The following is a 27,174-nucleotide window of genomic DNA, read 5'->3' as shown; positions in this document are numbered from 1 at the left end:
AGAGACCTGCACATGTATTTGCCATAACCAACACTGCTAATATTTACAGTTTATCCAGAATTGCACACTTTGATTTTTTTTGAAAGCCAGTGGGATTTACCACACGTTAAAAACTGAATTATAAATACTGTTTGGCTCATTAGGAATGGAGTAGACACCAAATGCTGCAGGATCTCAGCAGGCCAGGCAGCATCTGTGGAGAAAAGTACAGTCGATGTTTCGGGCCGAGACCTTTCATCAGGACTGAGAAATAGTCTTGGCGTGAAATGTTGACTGTTTACTCTTTTCCATCGGTGCTACCTGGCCTGCTGAGTTCCTCCAGCATTTTGTGTGCGTTACTTTGGATTTCCAGCATCTGCAGCACTTCTTGAGTTTAGGAATGGAATATTTGTCCCCTGTGGAGTATTGAACATTCGTGTGTGTGGGTGTAGGATTCATCCCTCTAAATACATCAATATTGATCATTTTTTCATGATGTTTGTCTTATTTAGTAATCTTGTTGGTTCCATTTTTCTATTAAAAAGAGTATTACCACAAAAATCAGTTTTTGTTTATTTCCAGGTTCTTCAGGACTTCACCAGGCATAAAAGTAACATCTGTGAAATGGGAAATTTATGGGTATGTTGGATCTTGAAATTTATGATATTCTAATAATAATTTTTTTAAAAATTGAGCAACATCAATGTATTTTCTGTTGAGTTTTTCTATCTGCAACAAAAATCATCTCTAATGAAAAATTTTGGCATGCAGTGTTTATAAAATGTGGTGGTAAGTTTTAATTGTGGAGGGGTGGGGGAGGATTTTTAATAGTTGGTCCCTGTAGAAGTAAACCTGAGGTCGAGACAAAATGCAGGTTTTCAATGAAAAATGTTTAGTTGAGCGGACTGGGCTGCTCAAGTATTACTCCGTCGGCCTTCTGAAGTGGTATATGCCGTCTTTTCTTTTCTGTTTTTATTATAGATTTTTTTGTGTGCTTTTTATAAGGAAGCTGCCCATGTAAAGTATTCTTCACCAGAAGTTTAGCTCTCCGTGGTACTACTGGGTTGAAAGTATAACTAACAAGATGACGGGTGCATTCCATTGGGAGGAAGGAGTTTTTAAATTATTGTCTGACCGGCTTACATAAACAGTTTACATTGGGAGGAGTGTGTGGTCATTAACTGACCAGTTTTACATCCTTTTTTTTCCATTAGTTGAGCTTGATGCAACATTCAATAAGATTATGTATTACCTTCTACTTCAGCTTGACTTTTCTGGCTCTTTCTTTCCATCCCCTGCTTCACTTAGTGTCTAGAAAAGAATATGTTGACCTCAGACATGAATTGCTGGCTGGTTGATGTAGTGGCATCTGCACCAGACTGCGAGGCGAGTGTTCCCGGGTTCGAATCTGACCAGCTCCTTGCGGAGTTGAGCTAGCAACTCGGGCTCGTGAAAAACAGACAAACACTAAAGAAATGACTAGGTTGCCGCCCGATGCACCGCAAGGCGCAAAGGGGAGCAACAAAATAGGCATGAATAGCCTCAGAAAAGAAAATTCAAATCCAAAGCCCTCTGTGTGAAAAGAAAATGCAGCTGAGCGAAGAAATTCTTTTTCCGACATCACCTTGACAGACCTTGTATCCTGAGATTGTTACGTTTAGTTCTAAACTCTCTGACCAATGAAAGTGGTTGACAGTCTGGATGCAAAGACTTTTATCATAAGCCCTTTCTATTAGAAATCTCCAGGAACTAACTGAAGATCTCGGGTCACTTTGGCTAATTATCTAACCATTTTGCATGATTTGATGTTGAATGCTGGCCGTACAGTCAGCTCTAGGATTACAAGACGGATCCTCAGTGCAGCCTCGTACATTTTCAGCAGGAATCCTGGTATAATATTCCTTCTCGATCTCCATAGTGTTCAGTAGCTGAGGTCAATCCAACACCTCCAATGATTTAAGATTGTTTAATGTCATTTCCAGTACACAACTGTAAAGGAGAACAAAATAATTGTTACTTCTGATCCACTGCAGCACAAGGAAAACTCATTAAAAGCACAATAAATATAAATAGATGAGGTGACTGACAGGAAATGATAAAGTAGTGGTGGTTGGGGTTGTGGAGGAGTGGGTTAGTGGGTGGAGATGTTGATCAGCCCTGCTGCTTGGGGCAGGTAACTATTTTTGAGTCTGGTGGTCCTGGTGTGGGTGCTATGTAGCCTCCTCCCTGATGGGAGTGGGACATACAGATCATGAGGAGGGTGGGTGGGATCCTTCTTGATGTTCCTGGCCCTTTTCGGGCGCCTTTCTGTATTTGTTCTTGAAGGCAGATAGGCTGGTCCCGGTGATGCGTTGGACAGTTTTGACTGGCTGTGTGCCGCAGTGCGGTTTCTGTACCGTACAGTGACGCAGCTTCAGGGAGCTCTCTACTGCACACCTGCAGGCTGAGGTGAGGATCGATGTGCATAGCCCAGCTCTCTTCAGCCACGGCAGAAAGCAGGGGTGTTGCTGCGCTGTCCTGATTGTGTAGAGTGACGTCCCAACCCGGGGTTAAGCAGCCAAGCAATCCTTCTAGGTCAGCAAATGAGTCATAACCACCTTGTCCGATATGACTCAGCTAAGCATGAGGTAATTCAGAAAGCTGGATCTGACTTAACGAGTTCCGTTTACTCAAACTTGCTCTGTTCATTTTTATGATTGCAAGCATTATCCGATCATCTTATGGATGAAAACTCTAAACCTTTGCAGAATTTGGGAGTTGTTTTGTTTGGCCTTGGGTCGATATTAAAAGTAGAAATGAGATTCTAGATGTGGATGCTTAGGTTAAACTGTTGATTGAATTTATAAGTTTTACATATTATAAATTAAATATGAAAGGAAGTAATTTATTATCAAAAATTATAAATTTATTATCAAAGTACTGTGTGTATATGTTACCATATACTACCTTGAGATTAATTTCCAATCGAGACACAATGTGGTTTTTGAGTGAAATCATTTTACTTAACTTTAAGTGCAAAGTTGAAGAAAAATATACAATTTATTCATTTCATAGCCACTTCCAAGGCCTCATCTAAGCCTTGTCCCATTGTGAACACTCAAGAAGTCTCAAAAAGTACCCACTTGCTTCAAGCTGGCTTCAATTATACTGGTGCCCGAGAAGAACACGGTAACCTGCCTCAATGACTATCGCCCAGTAACACTTACATCCACTGTGATGAAGCATATCAGCTCCTGCCTGAGAAGTGACGCAGATCTGCTCCAATTTGAATAGCAGCACAATAGGTCAACAGCAGATGCAATTTAATGGGCTCTTTGTTCAACCCTGGGACACCTGGACAGTGATCATGCTCTTCAGTGACTACAGCTCAGTATTCAATGCTATTATCCCCTCAGAACTAATCAATAAGCTCCAAGACCTAGACCTCAGTACTTCCTTGTGTAACTGGATCGTTAATTTCCTCGCTGGTAGACCCCAGTGAGTTCAAATTGGCAACAACATCTCCACAGTCGTCCACAGATGCACAGCTGTGTGCTTAGCCCACTGCTCTACTCACTTTATCCTTATGACTGTGAGGCTAAACTTGGCTCCAATGCCTTATTTAAGTTTACTGATGACGTCACTGCAGTAGGCCGAATCGAAGGTGGTGATGAATCAGCACGTAGGAAGGAGACTGAAAATGTGGCTGAGTGGTACCACAACAACAACCTCTCACCCAATGTCAGCAAGACCAAGGAGCTGATTATTGAGTACAGGAGGAGGAAACAGGAAGTCCATGAGCCAGTCCACCAGGGGATCAGAGATGGAGAGGGTCAGCAAGTTTAAATTCCTCAGCATTTCAGAGGATCGGTCCTGGTTTCAGCACGCAAGTGCCATTACAAAGAAGGCACGTTTGTGCCTCTGCTTTCAAAGGTTCAATCATTATCAAAGTATGCAACTCTGAAATTTTTCTTCTCAAGATAGCCATGAAGCCAAGAAAGAAAAGAATTGCAGCACGATCATCAGCCCCTAGATCCCTCGTCCCCACACAAAAAACATAACAAAAGTGGAACAGGCACCTTGATCCCCAAATCCCCCTCCCCTCCACACAAAAAACGAGAAAGATCGAGTGAAAAACACAGAATATAAAAAAATATAAGACTGAGAAAAAGTCATAGTTCAAGTTCATTATCAAAAATGCAGAAAACCTGGGTAACGTTCTCCAGGCACAGCAGCCAGTCTGACCCTCTCTGGCAGTGAGCGATCCCACCAGTGATAAAAAGGCAACACACACAGATGGAGATATGATTGATTTTTCCAACTTCTGTTAATACCCCCCTCCCCTTCTTACCCCATCCCTTATTTATTCATTCATTCCCTTTTTCTCTTTTTTCCCTCTCTGTCCCTCTCACTATCACTCCTTGCCTGCTCTCCATTTCCCTCTGGTGCTCCCCTCCCCTTTTCTTTCTCCCCAGGCCTCCCGTCCCATGATCCTCTCCCTTCTCCAGCTCTGTATCACTTTTGTCAATCACCTTTCCAGCTCTTAGCTTCATCCCTCCCCCTCCGGTCTTCTCCTATCATTTCAGATCTCCCCGTTCTCCTCCCACTTTCAAATCTCTTACTATCTCTTCTTTCAGTTAGTCCTGACGAAGGGTCTCAGCCCGAAATGTCGACTGTACTTTTTCCTACAGATGTTGCCTGGCCTGCTGCGTTCCACCAGCATTTTGTGTGTGTTCCTTGAATATACAGCATCTGCAGATTTCCTCGTGTTTGAGTGATAAAAAGGCAGTCTCCTCTCTCTGGTAGCAGAGCAAATCCCCCAGCGATTAAAAGGCAGGCAGCCAGCTCTGACCTTCCACATTCACCTTGAAGTTTCAATCTCCCTCGTTGCTTTAATTGGTGAACAATGGAAGCCTTAATCAGCGAAATGGGACGGAATGTCAGCCTCGTCCAGCAGCCTTCTTGCCATGAAGTTCCTGCAGGCTGCCTCTGCCTCTCAGAGACGGCAGAGTGCTGAAAACCCCAAACGATCTCCAAACTGCAAATCACAGGCTCCAGCAGTCCCAGAATCACATTCAAGAACAAAAAACAAGTGCAAAAGACAAAAATGAAGAGAAATATATGGTTTGATGATCTATCCAGAAGATGTCGATCGAAGGAGTGTTGTACACAGGTGCCATCTTAGTTTGTGAAGACTCAGTATGTCATTTAAAACTTTGACAAACTTCTATACATGGGGGGGGGGTGGGGAGTATACTGACTGGTACGGCAACACCAATGTCCTTAAACAGAGAATTACAAAAGAAGTGGAAACGGCCCAGTCTATGACAGGTGAAACCCCCCCCCCCCCCACCATGGAGCACATCTACAAGAAGTGCTGTCACAGCAAAGCAGTGTCCATCATCATCGAGCCCCCCTCTTCCCCAAACATCCAGGCCATGCTCTCTTCCCGCTGCAGCCGTCAGGAAGGTCCCATACCACCAGATCCAGTAACAGTTATTACCCCTCAACCATCTGGCTCTTGAACCAGAGGGGATAACTTCACTCACCCCAACAATGGATTGATTCTATAACGTATGGACTAGCTTTCAAGAACTTGGTAATCCATCTTCTCAATATTTATTTATTGTTTGTTTGTCTGCTTTTTTTTCTTTTTTGTGTTTGTGCTGTTGTCTTCACCTGGGTTGTTCATCTTTGTTGTGTGTAATTCTTCATTGATTCTATGGTGCCTCTTTGTATTTATTGGGAATGCCCGCAATAAAATGAATCTCAGGGTAGTACATAGTGACATATGTATATTTACTTTGATAATAGATTTACTTTGACTTTGGGAAAGGCAGTAATGTGGTGGTGACTGGGAAGATCAGAGGAAATGCCTAAGATAGGGCGCTGCCTAAAGGCGTCAAGGTTACAGAGGCAAAACACTTAAAGATAAGAAAGGTATCGAAATGCGACGGAGCTGTGGAGAGAGAACAAGAAAGACGGATCCTTGAACTTAAATTTGAGGGGTGCGTATGGAAGACAGGAGGTTCTCCATTAAGATCTCAATAGGCAAGAGTTAGAACAGGGGAGGAGGCCACAGACCTCTTACTTTAACCCTCTATCTCACTCTCTCTCTTTGGTCTCCTCTACTGCTAGCTTTCTCACTTGTCCTGCTGGCTCAGCTTCTCCTCGGGCAGCTCCTGCTCGAGCTGAGTACTTCCGGCATTCCCTGCTACAGCTCCAGCTTATGATTTTGCTAAGCTTTAACTCCTCAGCAAACACAGAATAGAAGTTCCAATTTCATGGTTTCATCTCAGTTTCTTTAACAAGTCATATAAGATGGTTCCGATAAATATGAAATCTGCCTCCAGGCTCCTGGGGATGAATTGGTTTTAAGTGTCCGTCTGTGCTAGATTCGGTGAATTACGTTTGTGAATAAATTCATTCAGTTATTTTGAAAGAGAGGCATTACTTGATGTACCCACTTGCATGTTATGTGGTTATAAATCTATAATAGCAGAGAGGATTGTTTGTCCTTGTACCTGATCTGCTCTATCCACCAGCTTAAGTTCTGTATTGCATAGAGTGCAAGTCATTAGAAATATTGAAACATAATATTAACAACTTTTTAATGCTGTCCATTGTCCCAAGTTAGTTAATTGGCTTAAGACACTTCAAGCATGACTCAGCTCGGCCTGCCTGGCATTTTTTCTAACATGTCACTCGCTTCCAGTGATACTGTTCCACAGTCAGCATTTGTTTCAGTGAGTGCTAATCGCTGGATTCTACAATTGCAGCCTGTGACTTGCACTTTTTCATTCACACTAAAACATAGATCGAACAGGCAGGAAATTGGGAGAGGACTGGAAGCTAAAAGGTGCTCTTTGCTACATTTCATGTGTTTTGTTCTCATGCCTCTGCTGGATGCGGTTGTCCAGAGGTCAGATTATCTCTGTATCATGTAAGATGTTGCACCCCGCAGGTTCCTCGATGAGGCCATTTGCAACAGCAAGTGCCGACTGTCCAGACATGGAGGAGAACAGCACAGCCTTGCTCACCCTCCTGTGCCCCATCTCTTCTGTGTGTTTGTTGTGAGATTTCTGTAAGTCTGACTACTCCACTAAAGTCAGTGCATCACGACGAGGCAGTTGCCGGCTGCTATAATGATTTACCGCCTATCTTCCCCCTTTGTATGTCGCTTGTTCAGTGCACCACAGAATGATTTAAAAACTCCATTTTCCAAACAAATGAGTCTATTTCAATGAGAATTCAACTTTTTCATTTAGTAGTAATGTTTTATTTGAACGTTTTATAGGGCCATATGCATGATCGGTATGGACAGCTGGCCAGTGTCTACGTCAAACTGCTCAGCACCAAGATCGATTTTCATAAAAAGGTACGTCTCCCTCACAACACTGTATCTCAAGTGTTTCTTCGACCCGAGATGTTTTTCACTTGCTGCAGCTGAACTAGGATTAGGCTTCTATTAGTATAAAAACATTTAAAAATCATGTACTTCAGATGTCGATATTTTTGTGTGTTTACATGAAATCGTTTTAATACAGCTTCAAAAGAAATTGGCCGATTAGCTGCAACTGCAGCGACGGGTTGTCAGTGATTGCGACCTTTCACGCGGAAGGTTATTTCCAAAGCTTTGCTAAAGGTCACTGGATGTGTGGCTGTTGGAAAGCAGCGAGTGTCTTCTCCAGATGAGGATTGTTGGCCGCAGTCCACAGGCTGGAGTTTAGTGATTTATTCAGTGTTGCTGCTTCACTGCAAGCAAAATGCCGATCCACCATTTGCACACACGCTCAGTGCCCCCAAGTACTGATTACCAACGGAAATAAAGGCTATTTTTTGAGCAACTGTATAAAGCTATTTAAGCATTTAGCGACAAATATTTATCCTCCAAGGATTAAGAAAAATAGTAGCCATTCAGAAGTAAGCCATACCTCTCTTTAGTATAAACAGGCCTGATTACCTTTCTCAATACCACATTGCCACTCTTAATTCACTTCACGTCACTGAAAATTGTCTATCTCCTGCTTAGATATATTCAACAAATGTGTCCCCTCTAGCGGAGAAATCACCACCCTCACTGTGAAGAAATTTCTCCTCTTCTCAGTCCCAAATGTTTTACCCTAATTCAGGGATTCCCAACCTGGGGTCTACGGACCTCTTGCTTAATGGTATTGGTCCATGGCATCAAAAAGTTTGGGTACCCCTGCCCTATGTCCTGGGACTGTGATTCCCGGTTCTAGGTCCTTAAGCCAACAGAAACACCCTCCCAGCTGTCAGCCTGTTGAACCTGTTACATTTCAATAAAGTCTCTGAACAGTGGGTTAATCTAGTCTCTCCTCGTTCAGTAATCCCACCGTCCCAGGAATCAGTATATCTCCTTGGGCAAGAAGACCAAAATTGTGCACGTGCTCCTTGTGGGGTCTTGCTGTAAGCCATCCTTGCTCCTATAATCAAAACCTCTTACAATGAAGGCCAGAGTGCTGTTTCCCTCCTTAACTGCTGATTAATATAGAAGGACATCCAAATCCCATTGTACGTCAAGGAGGCTGTAATTGCCTTCCAGTACGCAACATATTTCTCTCCCATTATTTTTAGATTTGATTCATGATGGGAGGGACATGTTTAGAATGTTATCTAAGTAGATGAGAAAGAGGCTCTCTGGAATGTACTTCAACTCCTACACAAGGTTACTTTCTCATCACTTTGCTGTTAATGTTTTGCGCAGCATTCCGAGTTTCCACCAAATCTGGAAGTGACTGATGAAGCTCTGGATAAAGCTTCTGGCACGGATGTAAATAACATGTAAGTCCGATCAATACTGAGCCACGGTAGCACACTTTTTGCTTTGCGCTGATCTGTGGTCGGAGGTGTTGGAGTTGTACCTTTGGAGGGTGGTTGTGTGGCGATTGTTGATCAGTCATCCCAGGTCCAGGGTGTCGCTCCAGGAGCTCCTCTGGGCAGTGTCTTAGATCTACTTCAGCTGCTGCAACAGTGGCCCACGATCCATCAGGAGGACTAAGACGTTCTGATTGTGCAATATTCAACGCTATTCACGGTTCCTCAGAAAGCAGCTCATGTCTGCGTGCTGCAAGACCTAGACAATGTTCTGCCACACGTTGAAAAGTGCCTCCAACAGGAGACCGACCAATCACCCAGTCTAGACTTCAATAGTATTACCAGCAATGTCCTGCTGATCCCTACTGACCAGAAGCTGCACTTGACCAGCCACATACTTGTGCTGGCTTCAGGGACCTACCAGAGGCTGTGTGCCCTGTGCTGAGTGTCTCTCCTCCTGACACACCAGTGCTTTTCCACTCTCTACAAGGAACATCCCATCATCATGATGGAATGGACGAGTACTACCCCAGAACTTAACCTTGACAACGCATCCACCTGCCACCCAGAATACTCACTCATTCTCCCCACCTCCAGCACAGTCTGACCGCATCAGGGGCATCTACAAAATGTGTTGCAGCTAATAGCCCAGGCCACTCTGCCAGCGCCTCCGAATCCTACGGCCCCAACCACCGAGAAGCACAAAGGCGGCAGGCACATGGGAGCACACCACTGACTTGTGCACCAACATGACATAGAACGATATTGCATTTATTAAAGAACGATATTGCATTATCCAGACTTAAGACTAACGTGTCACTTACTCGATTATCACTGGGCCAAAATTCTAGACCCACCTGTCCAATAACTATGAGGAATTGATTCACTGTGTTAATAACTTACTCACTGCTCAAGGGTAGTTAGAGATAAGTAACAAATACTGACCATGTTTGCACGGCCCACATCCTGAGAGTTTCATAGTGAAAGAAGTATTCACCGGGAACTTGGTCCCCTAAGGTTTTCAATCAAATCCCAATATCCTCTTACATTTCAGAGGAGACTCCTCGGCCATGTACATCTGGTGAAGATGGAGTGCGTGCTTTTATTAATTTCCAGTTTGACTGAGTTGTTATATTTTTATCCTCAACCTAGTTAATTTATTTTACGAATTCATAAATTGAATTAAGTGGTTGAAATCTCTAAGTAGTTTCAGTAATGGACTGTGCGCACATCTCTGGCGATTTATAATTTATAAATCCTGACCTTGAAATAGTGTGCTCATTATTCTTAAAAGCAAACTGTTTACCTAAATGTAGACTTGACTTCTCTGCCTGTCGGATGTTTAGGCCCATGGAACATCTGAACAAGAGGAACAAATTGCCAATACTGCTGCTCTATAAATGATCTCTGGGGAATGTGGAAGAGCTGTTTGGAGTAACTCTTCCATTCTAGTGTAGTGCTCTTCCGGTTTGCACTGTATCCAAGCCTGTCCAACTTAGTGCTTGTCCAGCTATTTTTCTTTAGAAGAAACTATTATGAGAGCGCTAAGTATTCTACTTATGTGGGGATGTTCATGAAGCATATTCATTTTAGCAGAAAAAGCCAATATTATTCAAATTTCAGACTCTCTTCAAAATACTTAAATATCTTCTAATCTTGGACTTGTCATAGAACATTATGGTTCTCTCAAAGTGGTGCCATTGGGTCATTTGATAACCACCTGTACCATGACAACAGATGAGAGGGCTGAGATGATATATTGGCTGAAACACAGGGACCATAAATTCCCACTTGAGAAGGCCAACTTCAGTTTAGTATTTTTGCTGTGGTTTGGATGGTGCAAGGTCACAGTTTGTGTAAGGTTTCTAAAAGTACTGTTCACACATTGAAATTCAGTCTCCTTGCGCTGTTGATTCTTCACTCCATTTGAGTGCACCTTTCATCCACTTCGAGGTGGCTTGAACGCCAGATACATTTAGGTAGAGGGACAAGAGTGAAAATGGCTGCTGTTTCCATCTCTGTGTAAAAAGCTGGCGTCCCTGTTAAGCTCCATAGCGTAGAAGAAGTCAGTGCATGCCTAAAGTTAAGAAACTCTTTTACCCTTCCACAACCACTGGAAAATATTCCCTCTGGTGTTTGTGTTTTGTGATTGATCTTGCCATTCTTCTTGTACTTCTTTAGAGCATTATTCTCTTTTTGGAGGTGAGTTGTAAAAAGCTTACGGTACTGGATGCCATTTTCTCAGTGACAACTTATCCCACTAACTTTGTGTGTTTTATGTAATAATATTTGCTCTTACATCATACCTGCACTCTGACTTCAGGGCCATCATAGCTTATTCGGACCTTGTCACTGTAGACAAAAAGATGGTTTCACATTACTGGAATGTTGCCACGGCGAGATGTCATTTTCTACAAGAAGCACTGTAAAAAGACCATGGCTTTCAGAGATCCACTACAGCCAGAAACTCTGAATTTTATTACAAACAAGAGAAAATCTGCCGATGCTGGAAATCCGAGCAACACACACAAAATGCTGGAGGAACTCAGCAGGCCAGGCAGCATCTATGGAAAAAAGTACAGTCAACGTTTTGGGCTGAGACCCTTCGGCAGGATGACGTCAACTGTGCTTTTCTCCATGGATGCTGCCCGACCTGCTGAGTTCCTCCAGCATTTTGTGTGTGTTGCTCTGAATTTTATTCTTGCGTTTAGGTTAAAACCTAAATGGTAGTCTCCTAATTGAACCATCATTGGACGATTATAGTTTGTAGGTCAAAAGGCACCCTTTAATCTACATTCTTTTTGGGCTGATCTTGACAATGTAAACAAACCGTTCGGTAGATTTTTTTCTCAAATACTGCAGTTACCTGAATATTAATGCATTTGGCATTAAATTTGTAAATGTTAATATTGTTTTTCTGAGGGTGAAAGAGCACAGTATTAAATCTCTTAGTCATTATTGATTACCATACCTCATAGCTACTGCAAATTGTGCTTAATGGGTAACTGGGTGATTAGTTTTACATTTGTTTCATGCAACATTTCATTCACACACAGTGCTCCTTGTCTCTTCTGTGGCAAAAGTGCCTTCACATTGACAGCAGGTGTCGGTGGAACAATACAGACCCTGTGTCGGTATCACAGAGTGGAGGAAACAGGCATGGCTCCCTGCTCTCCTCGCATCGTGCATGCACAAACGTGTGGGACTGTGAAGCTGCTATTGAGTGGACGACAATAGAAAAGTGATCCCATATCCTGCATTAAAAACTTTGCTGATTGGCTAGAAACTATTCTGAGTTAAAAAGTAAAATAGTACCAAGTTTTGTTCATGCATCATTCAGAGCAAAGTTGGTTCAGATACGTATCTGTGGCATCCATCAGCTTAACAGGTACTTCTAACAAGCATAAACTCTGGTAGATTTAAATCAATTTATTGTGACTTTTTATTAGTTTGCATTTTGATATTGAACTTATTTTAATATAGTGAATTCATTCAGATTCTAAATTTGTTAAATTGGTTAGATTTCTAAACATGTTAACTTTGCTGCCATGATTATCTGACGCTAGCAAAGATTCTGGTACCTCTACTATTATAGAGAAGAATAGTTCTTGCGTTATGTCAGTAAAGTATTTGTTTTTTGAATAGGGGTCTCAGAATAGGGATGCCTTGGCCCTCTTGCCTCGTATTGATGGGGTCTGGGTTTGGGGAGGGGAAAAGGTCATGGATTTAAAATTAACAGTGTGGGTGGGTTGTTCAAGTTTATTGCCATTCAACTGTACACATGTGTACAGCTAAGTGTAACAGTGTTCTCTGCGGCCAAGATGCAAAACACAAAACACAGTACATATAGTAACACACAGTAAATATAGTTATGAACCAGCACATAGTGTCACAAAAATAATTAGCACTACTCCCTGAGTGGCATGGCTTGAAGATTGACAGGTTGACGTAAAGTTCAAGGTGCATATTTATGTAAGACAGTATAATGTTACTGGCACTGTTGTTTCCTCTGGAATCATAATTGCATATCTGGAGAAAGAATGGACTATTTCCCGCCATGGGGAAATGACAAGACAAGTTTGACACATGTGGTGCACCTCCAGAACTGCCAAGTTTCTGCAGAGAGGGCAATGACCAATAAATTTGCTTTAACAAAGTCTTATTTTAAAATATATTCCCAAAAATGATCTTTATTAATGTCTGCATTTCTACCCCTAGAAGAGTGGAATTGGCTTTGCACAGCATGTGCTGTATGATTGGTGGAGGTTGTTGCATTTTGGAATCTCCAAAGACGTTTAGGACTGGTCCATCATGTTGTGATTGTTGATATCTTGCCATTCTTCTCAACTGAAAGCTCAACAAATATATTCCTTTTAGATAAGTGCATTGTAGGAGAAGCCAAGTATTTTGTTGCAAGTAATTGTTTATGTGTGTGATGTTGAAAGTTTTCCAGACTGGTATGTATGTATTGTGTTTGTTTCCCTTAAAGCAGGGGTTCCCAACCTGGGGTCCACAGACCTCTTGGCTTAATGATATTGGTCCATGGCATAAAAAAGGTTGGGAACGCCTGCCTTAATGTATGAAGGGGCAATGGTGCACTTGGCTGTCAGTGTTGGGCAGTGTTAGATGATTATTGTGATTTCTGCATGTCTTCGTTTATTGATACAAACCATTATACTTCAGAGAGTGCTGTTCTCTCTTCACGGTACAGATATTAATTTAATAAACCACAAACTGGAAATTGAGAAGGAGGAATGGTGGGTTGGTTACGTCATGCACCACTGTGCAATTAATTCATTTGAGAGACTGGTTAATAATAATTAGACATAGAGAAACACCTTACTGAATCTCTGAATTCGCTCTGTTAAAGATTCAATATTAGAGTCAACTATTTTTGTTACAGCTTCCAGCTCACGGTGGAAATGTTTGACTATATGGACTGTGAACTGAAGGTTGCTGAATCTGGTAAGAATTATTTTTCATTTGGATACATTTTTTATTGCACCATTTGTCTGGATAGTTAATGACCGTCTTCCCCGGATTGACTGCTCACTGTCTGTGAACTATCCTTGCCTGGACATTATCTTAATCCTTGCCTTGCCGCAACTTCCACAGGAGAAAGTTTAAAGTCATAGTGTTATAGATTTCTACAACTCTGAAAAGGACCCAGTCCACCCAGCCTGACAAATTTGCCGATCTACACTAACCCTGTGAGGGACCCTGGAGCACATCTTCAGCAGCTGCACAAGGGCACTTGGTGAGGGACTCGTTCTTCTCTTCTTGAACTTATGCCCTTTTACTTTTGAAAAAGACACGGACTATATCTACCCTGACTCTCATAATATTGCATAACTCTATCCCGTCACTCCTCTGCCGTCTTTGCCCCACAGTAAACCAGCTCAGCCTATCCAATCTTCCCCCAGCTAAACTTCTCCAATCCCAGCGACTCTCCTCTGCACAGTCACATCTTTCTGAAAGTGTGTTGACCAGAAATGCACACATCTTAAGGAAGCAGCACTTCTACCCTCCAGTCTCCTGGTATCTTACCAGTGGCTAAAAAACATTCAGAAATCTCCATCAGGCGCACTCGTATCTCCACCCATGACATTCGACCCCCTACCCTTTCTCAATCCTGATGTGGTTCCAGAACATCCACATGCCCCTCCCTGAACATTATCTTACACCTATTTCTCCCTAGTTAGTATAAATTATGTATTCATTTAGGGCTGTGTCTACATCCTAATCCTCATATTGTCTTATTTGCTAAGGATACTTCATGGCATTCTTTCGGTCTCTTCTGAAATTCTCTCCAACCTCTTCTTTATTCCTCAAGGGACTCACTTGATCTTAGTTGCCTATTCCTGCTGCTTATTTTTCATGACCAAACCTTCAATATCCTTTGTAACCAAATTTCTCTAATCATACTATCCTTGCCTTTCACTTTACTGCTCTACTCTTCTGAAAGATGTCAATTTAACCAGCTGAGCGCCTGCTCTCAATCTACCTTCACTGTCCTCTCAGTCTACTGCAATCAGACTTGCTTCAGTAGAGAGCCTTAAACTGAAGGACCAATCCCATTCCTTTCCATAACAACATTGAAGCTTTCATAATTAATATCACTGTTCCCAAAGAGGATTTCCTTCTGCTCAGTTTAATTTCCTAAGGTAATGCCGGGCACCTAGTAATGCTGTCTACATATTGTCTTAAACCAGGGACCTCCAACCTTTTTAATGCCATAGATACCTACCATTAACCGAGAGGTCCGTGAACCACAAGTTGGGAGCCCCTGTACCCCTGCTTTAAACTCTCTTGGACACATTTAAGTTTTTATGAATTCCTTGCACTAAACAACCCAATAACCCCACCAACTGTTGGGAAAGTTCTTGCACCTTTTTGCAATTTGCTTACCTATTTATTCCCCTAATTCTACCTGTCTTTTTTTTTGGGAAGGTGGGGGTGCTATAGCCTATAGTGATATTGTTGTTCAGCTGTCTTTACAGAACCTGCTTGATACTTATTACTTGAGAATATGTTACCTACCGTGCAATCTTTCAACAACTGTTTTATTTCTTGGTAGCAAGCTGAAAATTTGCCCCAATGTGTGGCTTGTGTTCGCAGCCCGTGTCTCAATTCTCGCTCTCAGTTATAGACCATTCATAGAAGCATGTGAATCTGATTCCTAGTCACAGGCAGAAAGTGTGAGAATTAGAAAACCACTTGTGTTTGTAACTTAGCAAGCAAAATGCACATCTGGCTTGTTTTTATGAATGTATGTAGAAAACATAAACTTTGAAACTTGCTTTTGGTTAGAATATTTACTGGACTTTCACTTGGATGCAAGATGTTACCTTGTGGCAGTATTGTTCCCGAAATCAGGTATAATTTGGGCACCATTAAGATAAATGGGCAGAAATTGAGGCTGACTGGTAAGGTGTATTTAATCATCTGATTATACACAGTGGTTAAGTCCCTGGCTGGAATATTGGGTGGTTTGTGTAACAACATGCCAGTCAATGGTTAGCGTGATGTCACTTGTTCTGTATTACCACACTCAGCACTTTGAGGTTAAAATAAGTTTCTTTCAAAATAAATGTGACTCATTTTAATGGATATTTCGTAATTCTGGACTTCTTTGCTATTGCGTTGGATGGGTGACTAGGGGAAATGTTAAAAATCCAGTGGGCTAGTGTAAAAGGAGATTAAAAATTCTCTCAAGGCCAGAGTGTAATTCATGTACAGGTCTGGTGGTTAAGTTTATCCCTAAAATCCTTACCCCTCCCCCCCCCCAATAAATTTTCTGGCCCTCTGTCACTTTCCTTCCTTCATCTTAGCTCTCCTTCTCTCGCTGCGTACTGAGTTTTGCACCTTGGCCCAGAGGATCAGCCGATGTTTCCTTTGGCTGTATACCTGTACGATTGAATGACAATTAACAGGAACTTTTTGACTCGGCTTTTGCTCAGCGTTCTTACTGCTTCTATTCAGAACCTGCACTCCTCTGATTTTTGCTTTTGTGATACATTTTGAATTGTTACTTTGTTTCAAAGTGGCAGTGATAAATAATCTTGGGTTTGTGCCATGGCTGAACTCAATGCCAGTTTAATCATAAATTAGTCCTACCTCAACCCACGTGCTCACTGTTCCTTTCCAAGAACGCCAGGTTTTTAAAGGATCTATTTTCTATAATGTGAAATTAATCCTTCACTCTTCTGCAGTGTTTTAATCCCACGGACATCTTGATTCTAAATGCGTCTGCATTACCAGATATATTTGGATTTTCCTGATCTTTAATTCTGGCAGCCTATATTTATTCTGTAATTCCTACAGTGACAATTTTGAAAGAAGCTAATGCCACTTTCAGAGGGTGCCTTAGATTGCTGAAATATACTTGTCGAGTTTGACATTAAGGACAGCACAGGAAGTTCGAATTAGAATCTATTATGGTTTAGGTGTGTGTCATGCTAAGTGTTGTATTCTGTAGTCAATTGGCAGAGAGAAAAGATGAATCTAAGTTTATCCACTTTAAAATAGTGCAGAATGAAGTGGAAGGTGTTTGTCATCCGAAACTTTCCCTGAATGTTCTGTCAGTACAGCAATTGCACAGGGCAGGTTGTAGTAGCTTTGAGGCATCACCCAGTGGTGCTGAGAACAATTCACTTCTGGAATTCGTTGGGTAGATGGGTGCTCTCAGCCTTTGGGTACCCGAGTCAGTTTTGTGTACCACTAGATCACTTAGCTGAGCAGTTTTCGCCAACAGCTCCATGACTGCCTGGCATTGATTCTGTGTTTAACAAGAATTCACAAGTGCGTGTTCTCAAATAGGAAGGGAAGAAAACCTGCCGGACTTTCCTCCACCATCTCTTACCACATGACGTGGATGATGCAAGAACAAAACTTACAGATAACCCATGATGAGTTATTTAAGTGAACAAGAATGCTTAATAAACCAATAGATGTATATATAGAAGGTTACTCAAATATTAAATGCACAAGACACAGTTGGTTTCTTACTGTACATTGATGTTATGAAAAAGGTTCGGTGTTCCACTATTTTATTTTGTGTACACAATGTGAACTAATGCAGCAAATACTTCTCTATTGATTGATCAACAGGACAAAAGAAATAGTTCCCTCTTCCTTGAATTGAATGTCCTTTTTTGTCAAATTGCTTAGAAATATTTTGAGGATGTGACTAAATGCATTGATGAAGGTAGAGCTGTAGATGTAGTGTATATGGATTTCAGCAAGGCATTTGATAAGGTACCCAATGCAAGGCTTATTGAGAAAGTAAGGAGGCATGGGATCCAAGGGGACATTGCTTTGTGGATTCAGAACTGGCTTGCCCACGGAAGGCAAAGAGTGGTTGTAGACGGGTCATATTCTGCATGGAGGTTGGTGACCAGTGGTTTGCCTCAGGGATCTGTTCTGGGACCCTACTCTTTGTGACTTTTATAAATGACCTGGATGAGGAAGTGGAGGGATGGGTTAGTAAGATTGCTGATGACACAAATGTTGGGCGTGTTGTGGATCATGTGGACGGATGTCAGAGGTTACAGCAGGACATTGATAGGGTGCAAAACTGGGCTGAGAAGTGGCAGATGGAGTTTAACCCAGATAAGTGTGAAGTAGTTTATCTTGGTAGGTCAAATATGATGGCAGAATATAGTATTAATGGTAAGACTCTTGGCAGTGTGGAGGATCAGAGGGGTCTTGGGGTCCGAGTCCATAGGGCACTCAAAGCTGCTATATAGGTTGACTGTGTAGTTAAGAAGGTGTATGGTGTATTGTCCTTCATCAATCATGGGATTGAGTTTAACAGCCAAGAGGTAATGTTGCAGCTCCATAGGACCCTGGTCAGACCCCACTTGGAGTACTGTGCTCAATTCTGGTCGCCTCACAACAGGAAGGATGTGGAAGCCATAGAAAGGGTGCAGAGGAGATTTACAAGAATGTTGCCTGGATTGGGGAGCATGCCTTATGAGAATAGGTTGAGTGAACTCTGCCTTTTCTCCTTGCAGCGACGGAGGATGAGAGGTGACCTGATAGAAGTATACAAGATATTGAGAGGCATTGATCGTGTGGATAGTCGGAGGCTTTTTCCCAGGGCTGAAATGGCTAGCATGAGAGGGTACAGTTTTAAGGTGCCTGAAAGGAGGTACAGAGGAGATGTCAGGGGTAAGTTTTTTACGCAGAGAGTGGTGAGTGCGTGGAATGGGCTGCTGGCGACGGTGGTGGAGGCGGATACGATAGGGTCTTTTAAGAGACTCCAAGATGGCCGCAAGGAGCTTAGAATAATAGAGAGCTATGGGTAAAGCCTAAGTAGTTCTAAGGTAAGGACATGTTTGCCACAGCTTTGTGGGCTGAAGGGCCTGTTTTGTGCTGTAGGTTTTCTATGTTTCTAATTTACTTGCACAGATTCTTGGTAATGTTGGGACAAATTTCAGGACATATGTCAGTGTTAATAAACCTGATTCTGATTCTGAAAGCTTTCAAATAATATTTGCTCATTTCAGCAGGAGGAGAACTGACTTGCCTAATGCAGCCTTGTTCATCAGTTCCCAATTTTAGCCATTGCATTAATTTTATTGTCACAGAAGACTTTATTAAAAGCCAGGAAGGATTATCAGTGTGGAAGTAAGCTCGTTTTCTAAGTGAAATATTGTGGACAAAATGAGAAGTGAAAGCCAAAAAAAACCCAGTTCTATTGAGATCTCTCAACACCTAGTTGATGTGACTCTGAATTATGCAGTGACTAGTAGGAAGGTGGTATGTTTAAACAGGATACCAATAAAATGGGAATGTAAACTCTCACTTAAAACACAACAGTGTAGTAGTTCTTCACAAAGTGAATCCCTTGGGTGTAATTTGAATATCTCTGGTGCTGCTGTCAAATCAAATGCTTCTTATGACCTCTTTTAACAATACTAATATTTCTATGCTTTACTGCTGAATTCCCGGACTAGAGCCATTCATTAGTGGTTCTTCAATCACAAACAAGAGAAAACCTTCAGATGCCGGAAATCCAAGCAATGCATGCAAAGTGCTGGAGGAACCCAGCAGGCCGGGCAGCGTCTGCGGAAAATAGTAAGCAGTCGACGTTTCGTGCCGGGACCCTTCATCAGTTGTTCCTGCCGGTTTCAAGTTGATCCCCCGCCACGGATAATTGTTTTCGTGGTTTCTTAAGTCACGTGTTACACCAATTTGTACACTTGAAATCCATTGTGGAAGGGACCAGTTTGGGCCCTGTGTTTGTCCAGTTCCAAATGGGTGTTGTTACTGTTTGCGACTTGAGGTGCACTAGGCGACTTTTTTGTTGCCATTTCTTTAGCATTTGACTTTTTTATTAGGCTGAGTTGGTGCTAGCTTGCCGCTCAACCCAGCACGGATGGAGAGCATGCAAGGAACTGGCCGGATTCGAACTGGGGACCCTTTGAAGTCCGGCGCTGATGCCACTACACCAGAGAAAGGAAAAGACATTCATATCAGCGTGCTTAATAAAAACTTGTATCAATGTAAGCACAGTCATTTTGTGCTTTCAGCCTTATGCAGGGAAGGAGCTGTAACATCAGGATATTGAAGGTTTGTGAGTGAGAAGTGGAATGTCAGATTTTTAATTCTCATTTAGTTCTGTTGCTAATACTGAAGCCAATCTAAACTGAATATCTGAAACAACACATGCAAAATAGTAGAGGAACTCTGCAGGTCAGGCACCATCTGTGGAAATGTGTGCATTGCTCTTGAGTTCCAGCATCTGCAGCTTTTCTCATGTTATGAATATCTTAAAGCTATTTTTACAAGTTTATTTGAATCTGCAGTGGTCCAGACCAGAATGGAGTACTCACATTATAAAAACTGAACGTATTAACTGACTGTTTTCAACACTTCGTTTGTTTTAATTTCAGATTTCCAGAATATTCACTTTTATTTGCTTCTCATTTTAGAATTTGTAATTGATCTTTTTGGTATTAATGGCAGCTGTGTTTATTGCCTACATGGGGTGTAAATGCACACTGATTACTTGCAACACTTTATTTACCCATAGCTGTTCAGCTGGATTTTCACCTCGATTGACAATTAATTTGACACAGAAGGCTGGCAGCCAATGATCTATGCGCCTACTGAACAACATGGCAATTACTACTGCAACGAAATTTAGCATCTGTAGCCCAGAAACTGAGGAGTTTCATCTCTGGGACCTGCTTATTCAGTAGATAAATTCCCAAAATGTACCTCAGCTTCAACAGTGACGAGGGGTGAGGAGGGAGGCAGTTGTTTCTCCTTTCCAAGCCACTCTTCCAGCTCTCTGCAGTCTGACTTCTGTACCTGACTTTTGACAAGAATTCGCCCTCCTTCCCCGTGGTTCCTCGGTCTTTCTTAATGTTGTACTATCTAATCAAGGGGAGACGCTCAGTTGCATTCCACCCATGCCGATAAGCCCAGTTGAGCCCAGTATTAAGTTTAAGACTTTCAGAAAGTTGCAGTGCAGAAGTACTTACTGAATGGGGCGTGAAAAAGTGAAAGCTCCAGCAAGATCGGGTGCACCTGCAGGGCCCTGTCGGGCCGTGCTGGTTCGGAGAATATGGCAAGTTGACATTACAGAGCGACGAGACTGCAGATTTGTGAATCTCGGGCAACAGCAAAGAGCAGGACCTACGGAGGGAAATGGATGAGGTTTTTGGTTGAGACGCTTCATCTGTAGTGAAAGGTGGAGGGGAGGTGGCCCATGTAAAGAGGTGCGGAGAAAGGGTGGGCAAGCGATGGGCAGGAAAGGGTGGTGGGCATATAAAACAGAGAAGAGTGGAAATAGTGGCAGAGGCTGTTAGGAGATGGGTGGAGGCAATAAAGGGCAGCAGATGTTGGAATCTGAAAGCAGAGAAAGGAGGGCATGGAACCAAGTAAGGGAGGTAAGGTGGGGGCGGGGTGCAGATAGAAATAGCCAGCGGAGGAGATGCAATGAGATGGAGTGGGTGAATGAGGGGGCAGAAAGGTGGTGATGTTGGTTGAGTGATGAGGTGATTGACAACGGAGGTAGCCATCGTTATGTAACACCGAATTGTCAGGACCTGGTCACAGTGGCATGGCGCAGAGATGTCCCAAAAGAAGATTGCTATACACCACATGTATTGCATAATTGTAATCTAGGAAATACACTGAAAAGACTTTTTAAGCAACAGCTTATTGCAACAAGCATTTTCTTGTGAAGATGTTTATTACAATTGTTGTCCCTCACTATTCCACTTTCCATTATGACACAACATATAATCTGATCAGCAGTCCAAGCAGTTCTGTATTGTGGACTAACTTGGCCTCGGGAATCCCTGAAGTTATCATTGGTTAGGATTAATCCATTTACGTTAATCTCTATTTTAATTAATCAATGTTTGCAGTGGAGCCATTTGTTGGCTCAGCTGTTCTCTCTAAACAGTGAAGGCTGTCAGTTTATTTAGAATGTCTTGTAGATGTGCTAAAATATGCCCTTGTTTGCACTACTTATTTGTTGGCACCTTATGTGACCTATAAAAAGGGAGCTAGATTTTAGAAACTGCTTGTAAGAATATACTCTTGGCCAGGAGGTATGGACTTTTCAAAAAAAAAGTGCAAGTTGTAAAAATGATGTAGCACAGGAGCCTGGTTTGTATTAATCCCACGAGTTTTAACTTTCTAATGGTCTATTAATCAGGAGTCCATTTTGAAACAGACTTTTATATCAAAGCTATCTTCACTGAAGGCAGGGATGAATCCTGTTGCTGAATCAGTTTGAATAGAGGTTTTCCATTGCTATTGCTCCTGGTTTGTGACTGCCGCATGTTTTGAAGTACAGTGAACAGATCAGATAATGCAAAGTTACTTCTCATGGCAGGAGAGTCCAAGACAAGAGGGCACGATTTCAGGACTGAAGGACATCCATTTAGAACAGAGATGTGGAGAAATTACTTCAGTCAGGGGATGGTAAATCTGTGGAATTTGTTGCCAGAAGCAGCTGTATTTAAGACAGAGACAGATAGGTCCTTGATTGGCCAGGGCATCAAAGGGTTTGCAGTGAAAGCAGGGGAGTAGGGATGGCTGGAAGAATTGGATCAGCCCATGATTGAATGGCGGAGCAGACTCGATGGGCTGAATGGCCTACTTCCGCTCCTATATCTTATGGTCTAATGGAACAGCTTGTCTTGTATTCTATTCATTCGGATCAAACCGTTACACAGTGCACTGAGCTAGAATAAAGCAAAACGATCACAATGCGGAATAAAGTGTAAGAACCACTGAAAGAGTGCAGTGCAGACAAACAATAAAGTGCAAGATCATAGCGAGGTAGGTTGTGAGGCCAGCAGTCCATCTTATGGTAGAAGAGGTCCATTTGGGACTCTAATAACAGTAGGATAGAAGCTGTCCTTGAGCCTCATGGTACGTGCTTTCAGGCTTTTGTATCTTCTGCCCGATGGGAAAGGAGAGAGGACGTCCAGGGCAGGTTAGATCATTGCATTACTGAGGCAGCAAGACGTATAGATGGGAGTCCATGGAGAGGAGGCTGGCTCCTCTCTGCAACTTTCTTGCAGTTGCACGCAGAGCAGTTACCACTGCGTGCTGGCTTGCACCTAGACAGATCTATGGTGTGTCGATAAACATTGTTAAGAGCCGATGAGAAGATAAGACATTTCTTTAACCTCTTCATAAAGTGGAGATGTTGGTGAGCTTTCCTGCCCGTGACATCAGGGTGGTTGGATCAGGACACGCTATTGGTGATGTTCACACCGAGGAATTTGAAACTCTCTACTGTCCCAACCTCAACACCATTGATGTGGTCGGGAGCCGGTGCACTGCACCCCCTCCCCCCTTTCTGAAGCTAATGACCTGCTCACTTGCTGACATTGTAGTCATGACACCATGTCACTAAGCTCTCTTACCTCCTTCCTGTACTCTGACTTATGGTTATTTGATATGTGGTACGGTGCAGTGGTATCATCTGCAAAAACAGAGTTCAAGAAGATCTGGCCATGCGATCATCAGCAAACAGGGAGTAGAGTAAGGGGTCTGGGGACACAGCCTTGTGGGGCACCAGTGTTTAGAATAATCGTGACGGAGGTGTTGCTACCGATCCTGACTGATTGTTGAGCACTAATCAGAGTATCCAAGGATCGAGTTGCAGAGGGAGGCATTAACTCCCAGGTTCTGGAGCTCGGTGATGAGTTTGCTTGGAATCATGGTATGGAAGGCAGAACTGTAGTCAATAAATGGTAGTCTGACAGAGGCATCTTCGCTGTCCAGATGTCCGAGAGATGAGTGTATGGATAGGGAGATGGTGTTGGCCATTGGCCTGTTTTAGTGGCAGGCACATTGCAGTGTCTGGCAGGCTGGAGCTGGTGCGTACCATGACCAGCCGCTCGAAGCACTCAGAACCATAGAACACTACAGCACGGTACAGGCCCTTCAGCCCTCCATGTTGTGCTGACCCATATAATCCTTTAAAAAAAAGTACTAAACCCACACTACCCCATAACCCTCCATTTTTCTTTCATCCATGTGCCTGTCCAAGAGGTTCTTAAATACCCCTAATGTTTTAGCCTCCACCACCATCCCTGGCAAGTCATTCCAGGCACTCACAACCCTCTGTGTAAAAAAAAAATTACCCCTGATGTCTCCCCTAAACTTCCCTCCCTTAATTTTGTACATATGCCCTCTGGTGTTTGCTATTGGTGCCCTGGGAAACAGGTACTGACTATCCACCCTATCTATGCCTCTCATAACCTTGTAGACCTCTATCAAGTCCCCTCTCATTCTTCTACGCTCCAAAGAGAAAAGTCCCAGCTCTGCTAACCTTGCTTCATATAACTTGTTCTCCAAACCAGGCAACATCCTGGTAAATCTCCTCTGCACCCTCTCCATAGCTTCCACATCCTTCCTGTAATGAGGTGACCAGAATTGAACACAATACTCTAAGTGCGGTCTCACCAGAGATTTGTAGAGATTGCCAGAGATTACCTCACTTCATGAGGTAAGAAGGATATTTTTTAGCCAGAGGGTAGTGAATCTGTGGAATGCTCTGCTACAGACACCTGTGGAGGCCCAGACCGTGGGTATATTTAAAGCGAAAATTGATAGTTTCCTGATTGGTCAGGGCATCAAGGGTTTTGGCGAGAAGGCAGGTGTAATGCGGTAGAGTGGGATCCAGGATCAGCCATGCTGAAATGGTGGAGCAGACTTGATGGGCAGAATGGCCTAATTCTGCTCCTAGGTCTTATGGTCTTTTGAAGGTAGGTGTTGCAGCCACTAGGTAGTAGTTATTAAGGTTTCTGTTCAACACCATGGACTTCTTTCGGCAAATGTAACCAGGTAGGTCCAATGAAGACAAGAATGAGATTGTCAGGAGCTTTAGTTCATTGACAAGAGTACGAGTCTATAGAAACAGCTGTATTTGTAAATAAATAGTGGAATAAATACAACATCTTGACGGAGCTTGAGGAAATGTTGGCAGGGAAATGTTTTTAGGGTTGAAGTCTGCTGATCTTCCTCTCTAGTTCTGTGGGTGTTGGTATTGACTCATTTCCTTGCTCAGTGGAGTCTAACAGAGGGCATCAGCAGATTATTTAACCACAATGGTGAAAACCTGTTTATTCTCACATACGTACACAGGAGGTGAGATGTCCTATTCCATAGAATGCTTTCAAACCGCTCTACGTCTGCACTTCTCCCTACTTCCATGTCAATTCTTCATACCATCTAATTAACCAAGCATTCAGCCACTTCCCAGCACTTTAGCTGGCTATGAAATTCTTGATTATGCTCCTATGAGATGCCTTAGGATGTAATTATGTTAAAGGGCTATCCAAGTACCAATTTAACGTAGGGTCAGTTAATTTTTAACATATAACATAACAATTACAGCATGGAAACAGGCCATCTCGGCCCTTCTAGTCCGTACCAAATGCTTACTCGCACCTAGTCCCACCGACCTACACTCAGCCCATAATCCTCCATTCCTTTCCTGTCCATATACCTATCCATTTTTTTAAATGACAAAATCGAAACTGCCTTTACCATTTCTACTGGAAGCTCGTTCCACATAGCTACCACTCTCTGAGTAAAGAAATTCCCCCTCGTGTTACCCCTAAACTTCTGCCCCTTAACTCTCAACTTATGTCCTCTTGTTTGAATCTCCCCTACTCTCAATGGAAAAAGCCTATCCACGTCAAATCTATCTATCCCCCTCATAATTTTAAATACCTCTATCAAGCCCCCACTCAACCTTCTACGCTTCAAAGAATAAAGATCTAACTTGTTCAACCTTTCTCTTTATCTTAAGTGCTGAAACCCAGGTAACATTCTAGTAAATCTCCTCTGTACTCTCTCTGTTTTGTTGACATCTTTCCTATAATTCGGTGACCAGAACTGAATTTTCTTATTTTTTATTTATTATTTTCTTAAATAAGGGATAAAAACTTCAGGCTTGCTGCTGTCACAAAATGCTGGAGGAACTCAGCAGGCCAGGCAGCTTCTATGGGAAAAAAATTTCCCTACAGATGCTGCCTGGCCTGCTGAGTCCCTCCAGCATTTTTGTGTGTGTTGCTCAGATTTCCAGCATCTGCTGATTTTTCTCTTGTTTTGGCTTCCTGATCTGCAAGTTTGAGCAGCATTTCCTTTTGGTTGGATCCAGCGCTTCAGTAATTCCTCTCCTGTGTTTTAAAAGTCATATCCTGTCAGTATGAGCTGCTGGTTCATTGAGGATTTTCCTGTTGTAAGCTTTTCAGCTGTTTAAAATGCAAGGAATATTGGAATGACAGATTTCAGTGTTTCAGTGTGATGAATTTAAATCTGAATATGAGAATGATGGGTGAAAGCTGAAGGCCGTGCATGGTTGCTAGTCAGATCAGGGGTGCGAATTACAATTACAAATTGTGCTTAATTTGCCCCGAGCTTAACTGTGGCGTGCAGTACCTGGAATGAGGACAGCAATGTGTTTCACAAGCACGAAGAAGTCAGCAGATGCTCTCACAAAATGCTAGAGGAACTCAGCTGGCCCGGCAGCATCCACGGAAAAAGAGTGAACAGACGACGTTTCGAGCCGAGATCCTTAGCCGGCTGAGTTCCTGGAGCATTTTGAGTGTGTTGCAGCAATGTGTCTGGTGTTTGCTAAGCTGTCTGATTTGCAGAATCAATGGCACAGTGGTCCATTTCTATTCACATCATACACATAAGTATTTTTCCATGTAAACCTAACCAGAGATGGTTAAATAGAAGGAAGTCATTTTATCTGGAGCTGATTGTGCAAGATTATGAATTAACTCTACCTGGGCTTCCAGGTTTGTTTACCAACTTTCGTTTCTCATTTCCCTCTCTGATTTAATGGCCCTTTTAAAATTAATGTGGTTATAGTCCAATCTGTTCCCCTACGTCCTGTGACCCCAGTACGCAATGTAGCAACAAAGCACTCATTTTAACATTGTTGTTCCGTGTTTATTTTTAGTATTCAGGTCACTGGATACCTCGTATGCAGTATCACAGACACCATCTGGTCAGTGTCGACTGGCTCCTCTCATTCAGGTGATCCAAGACTGTAGCCACCTGTATCACTACACTGTGAAGTTAATGTTCAAGCTCCATTCATGTAAGTACCCAGCAAAGCTGCAGCCCTTTTCAAATGCCTGACGAAACCAGGAACTGCAAAATAAATGCATTGCAGAGAATATTAATTAGGTTTTAAGCCATTTAATCATTGCTGGATAGAAATCTCAATTAAGTTTTGCTGACACCATTAATAATCCCCCCTGGAGTATTTCCCTTTATGGTGTCTTGTGTGATTTTTCCAAGCAGAAGTAATGATTGGAAGCCCTGTGGTTTTTTGAACGGCCAGCTTCATACTGCTGTCCTTTTAATAAACCGGAGGAC

General features: G+C 42.6%; 1 protein-coding gene across 5 annotated transcripts in view; it reads left to right on the top strand.

Annotated features, from left to right (window-relative positions):
• Nucleotides 1-27,174, top strand: part of hip1rb (huntingtin interacting protein 1 related b) — a 171,045-nt gene that overhangs the window by 87,354 nt on the left and 56,517 nt on the right. For all 5 annotated transcript variants that reach the window (XM_073065535.1, XM_073065536.1, XM_073065537.1 and 2 more), the window contains 5 exons: nt 562-618; nt 7,256-7,336; nt 8,687-8,763; nt 13,700-13,761; nt 26,753-26,893. In XM_073065535.1, coding sequence (XP_072921636.1) covers nt 562-618; nt 7,256-7,336; nt 8,687-8,763; nt 13,700-13,761; nt 26,753-26,893 — 418 coding nt within the window. The remainder of the gene's footprint in view (nt 1-561; nt 619-7,255; nt 7,337-8,686; nt 8,764-13,699; nt 13,762-26,752; nt 26,894-27,174) is intronic.

Source organism: Hemitrygon akajei, chromosome 14, assembly GCF_048418815.1.
Source record: "Hemitrygon akajei chromosome 14, sHemAka1.3, whole genome shotgun sequence".
Lineage (NCBI taxonomy): Eukaryota > Metazoa > Chordata > Chondrichthyes > Myliobatiformes > Dasyatidae > Hemitrygon > Hemitrygon akajei.
This window is presented reverse-complemented; position numbering and strand designations above follow the sequence as displayed.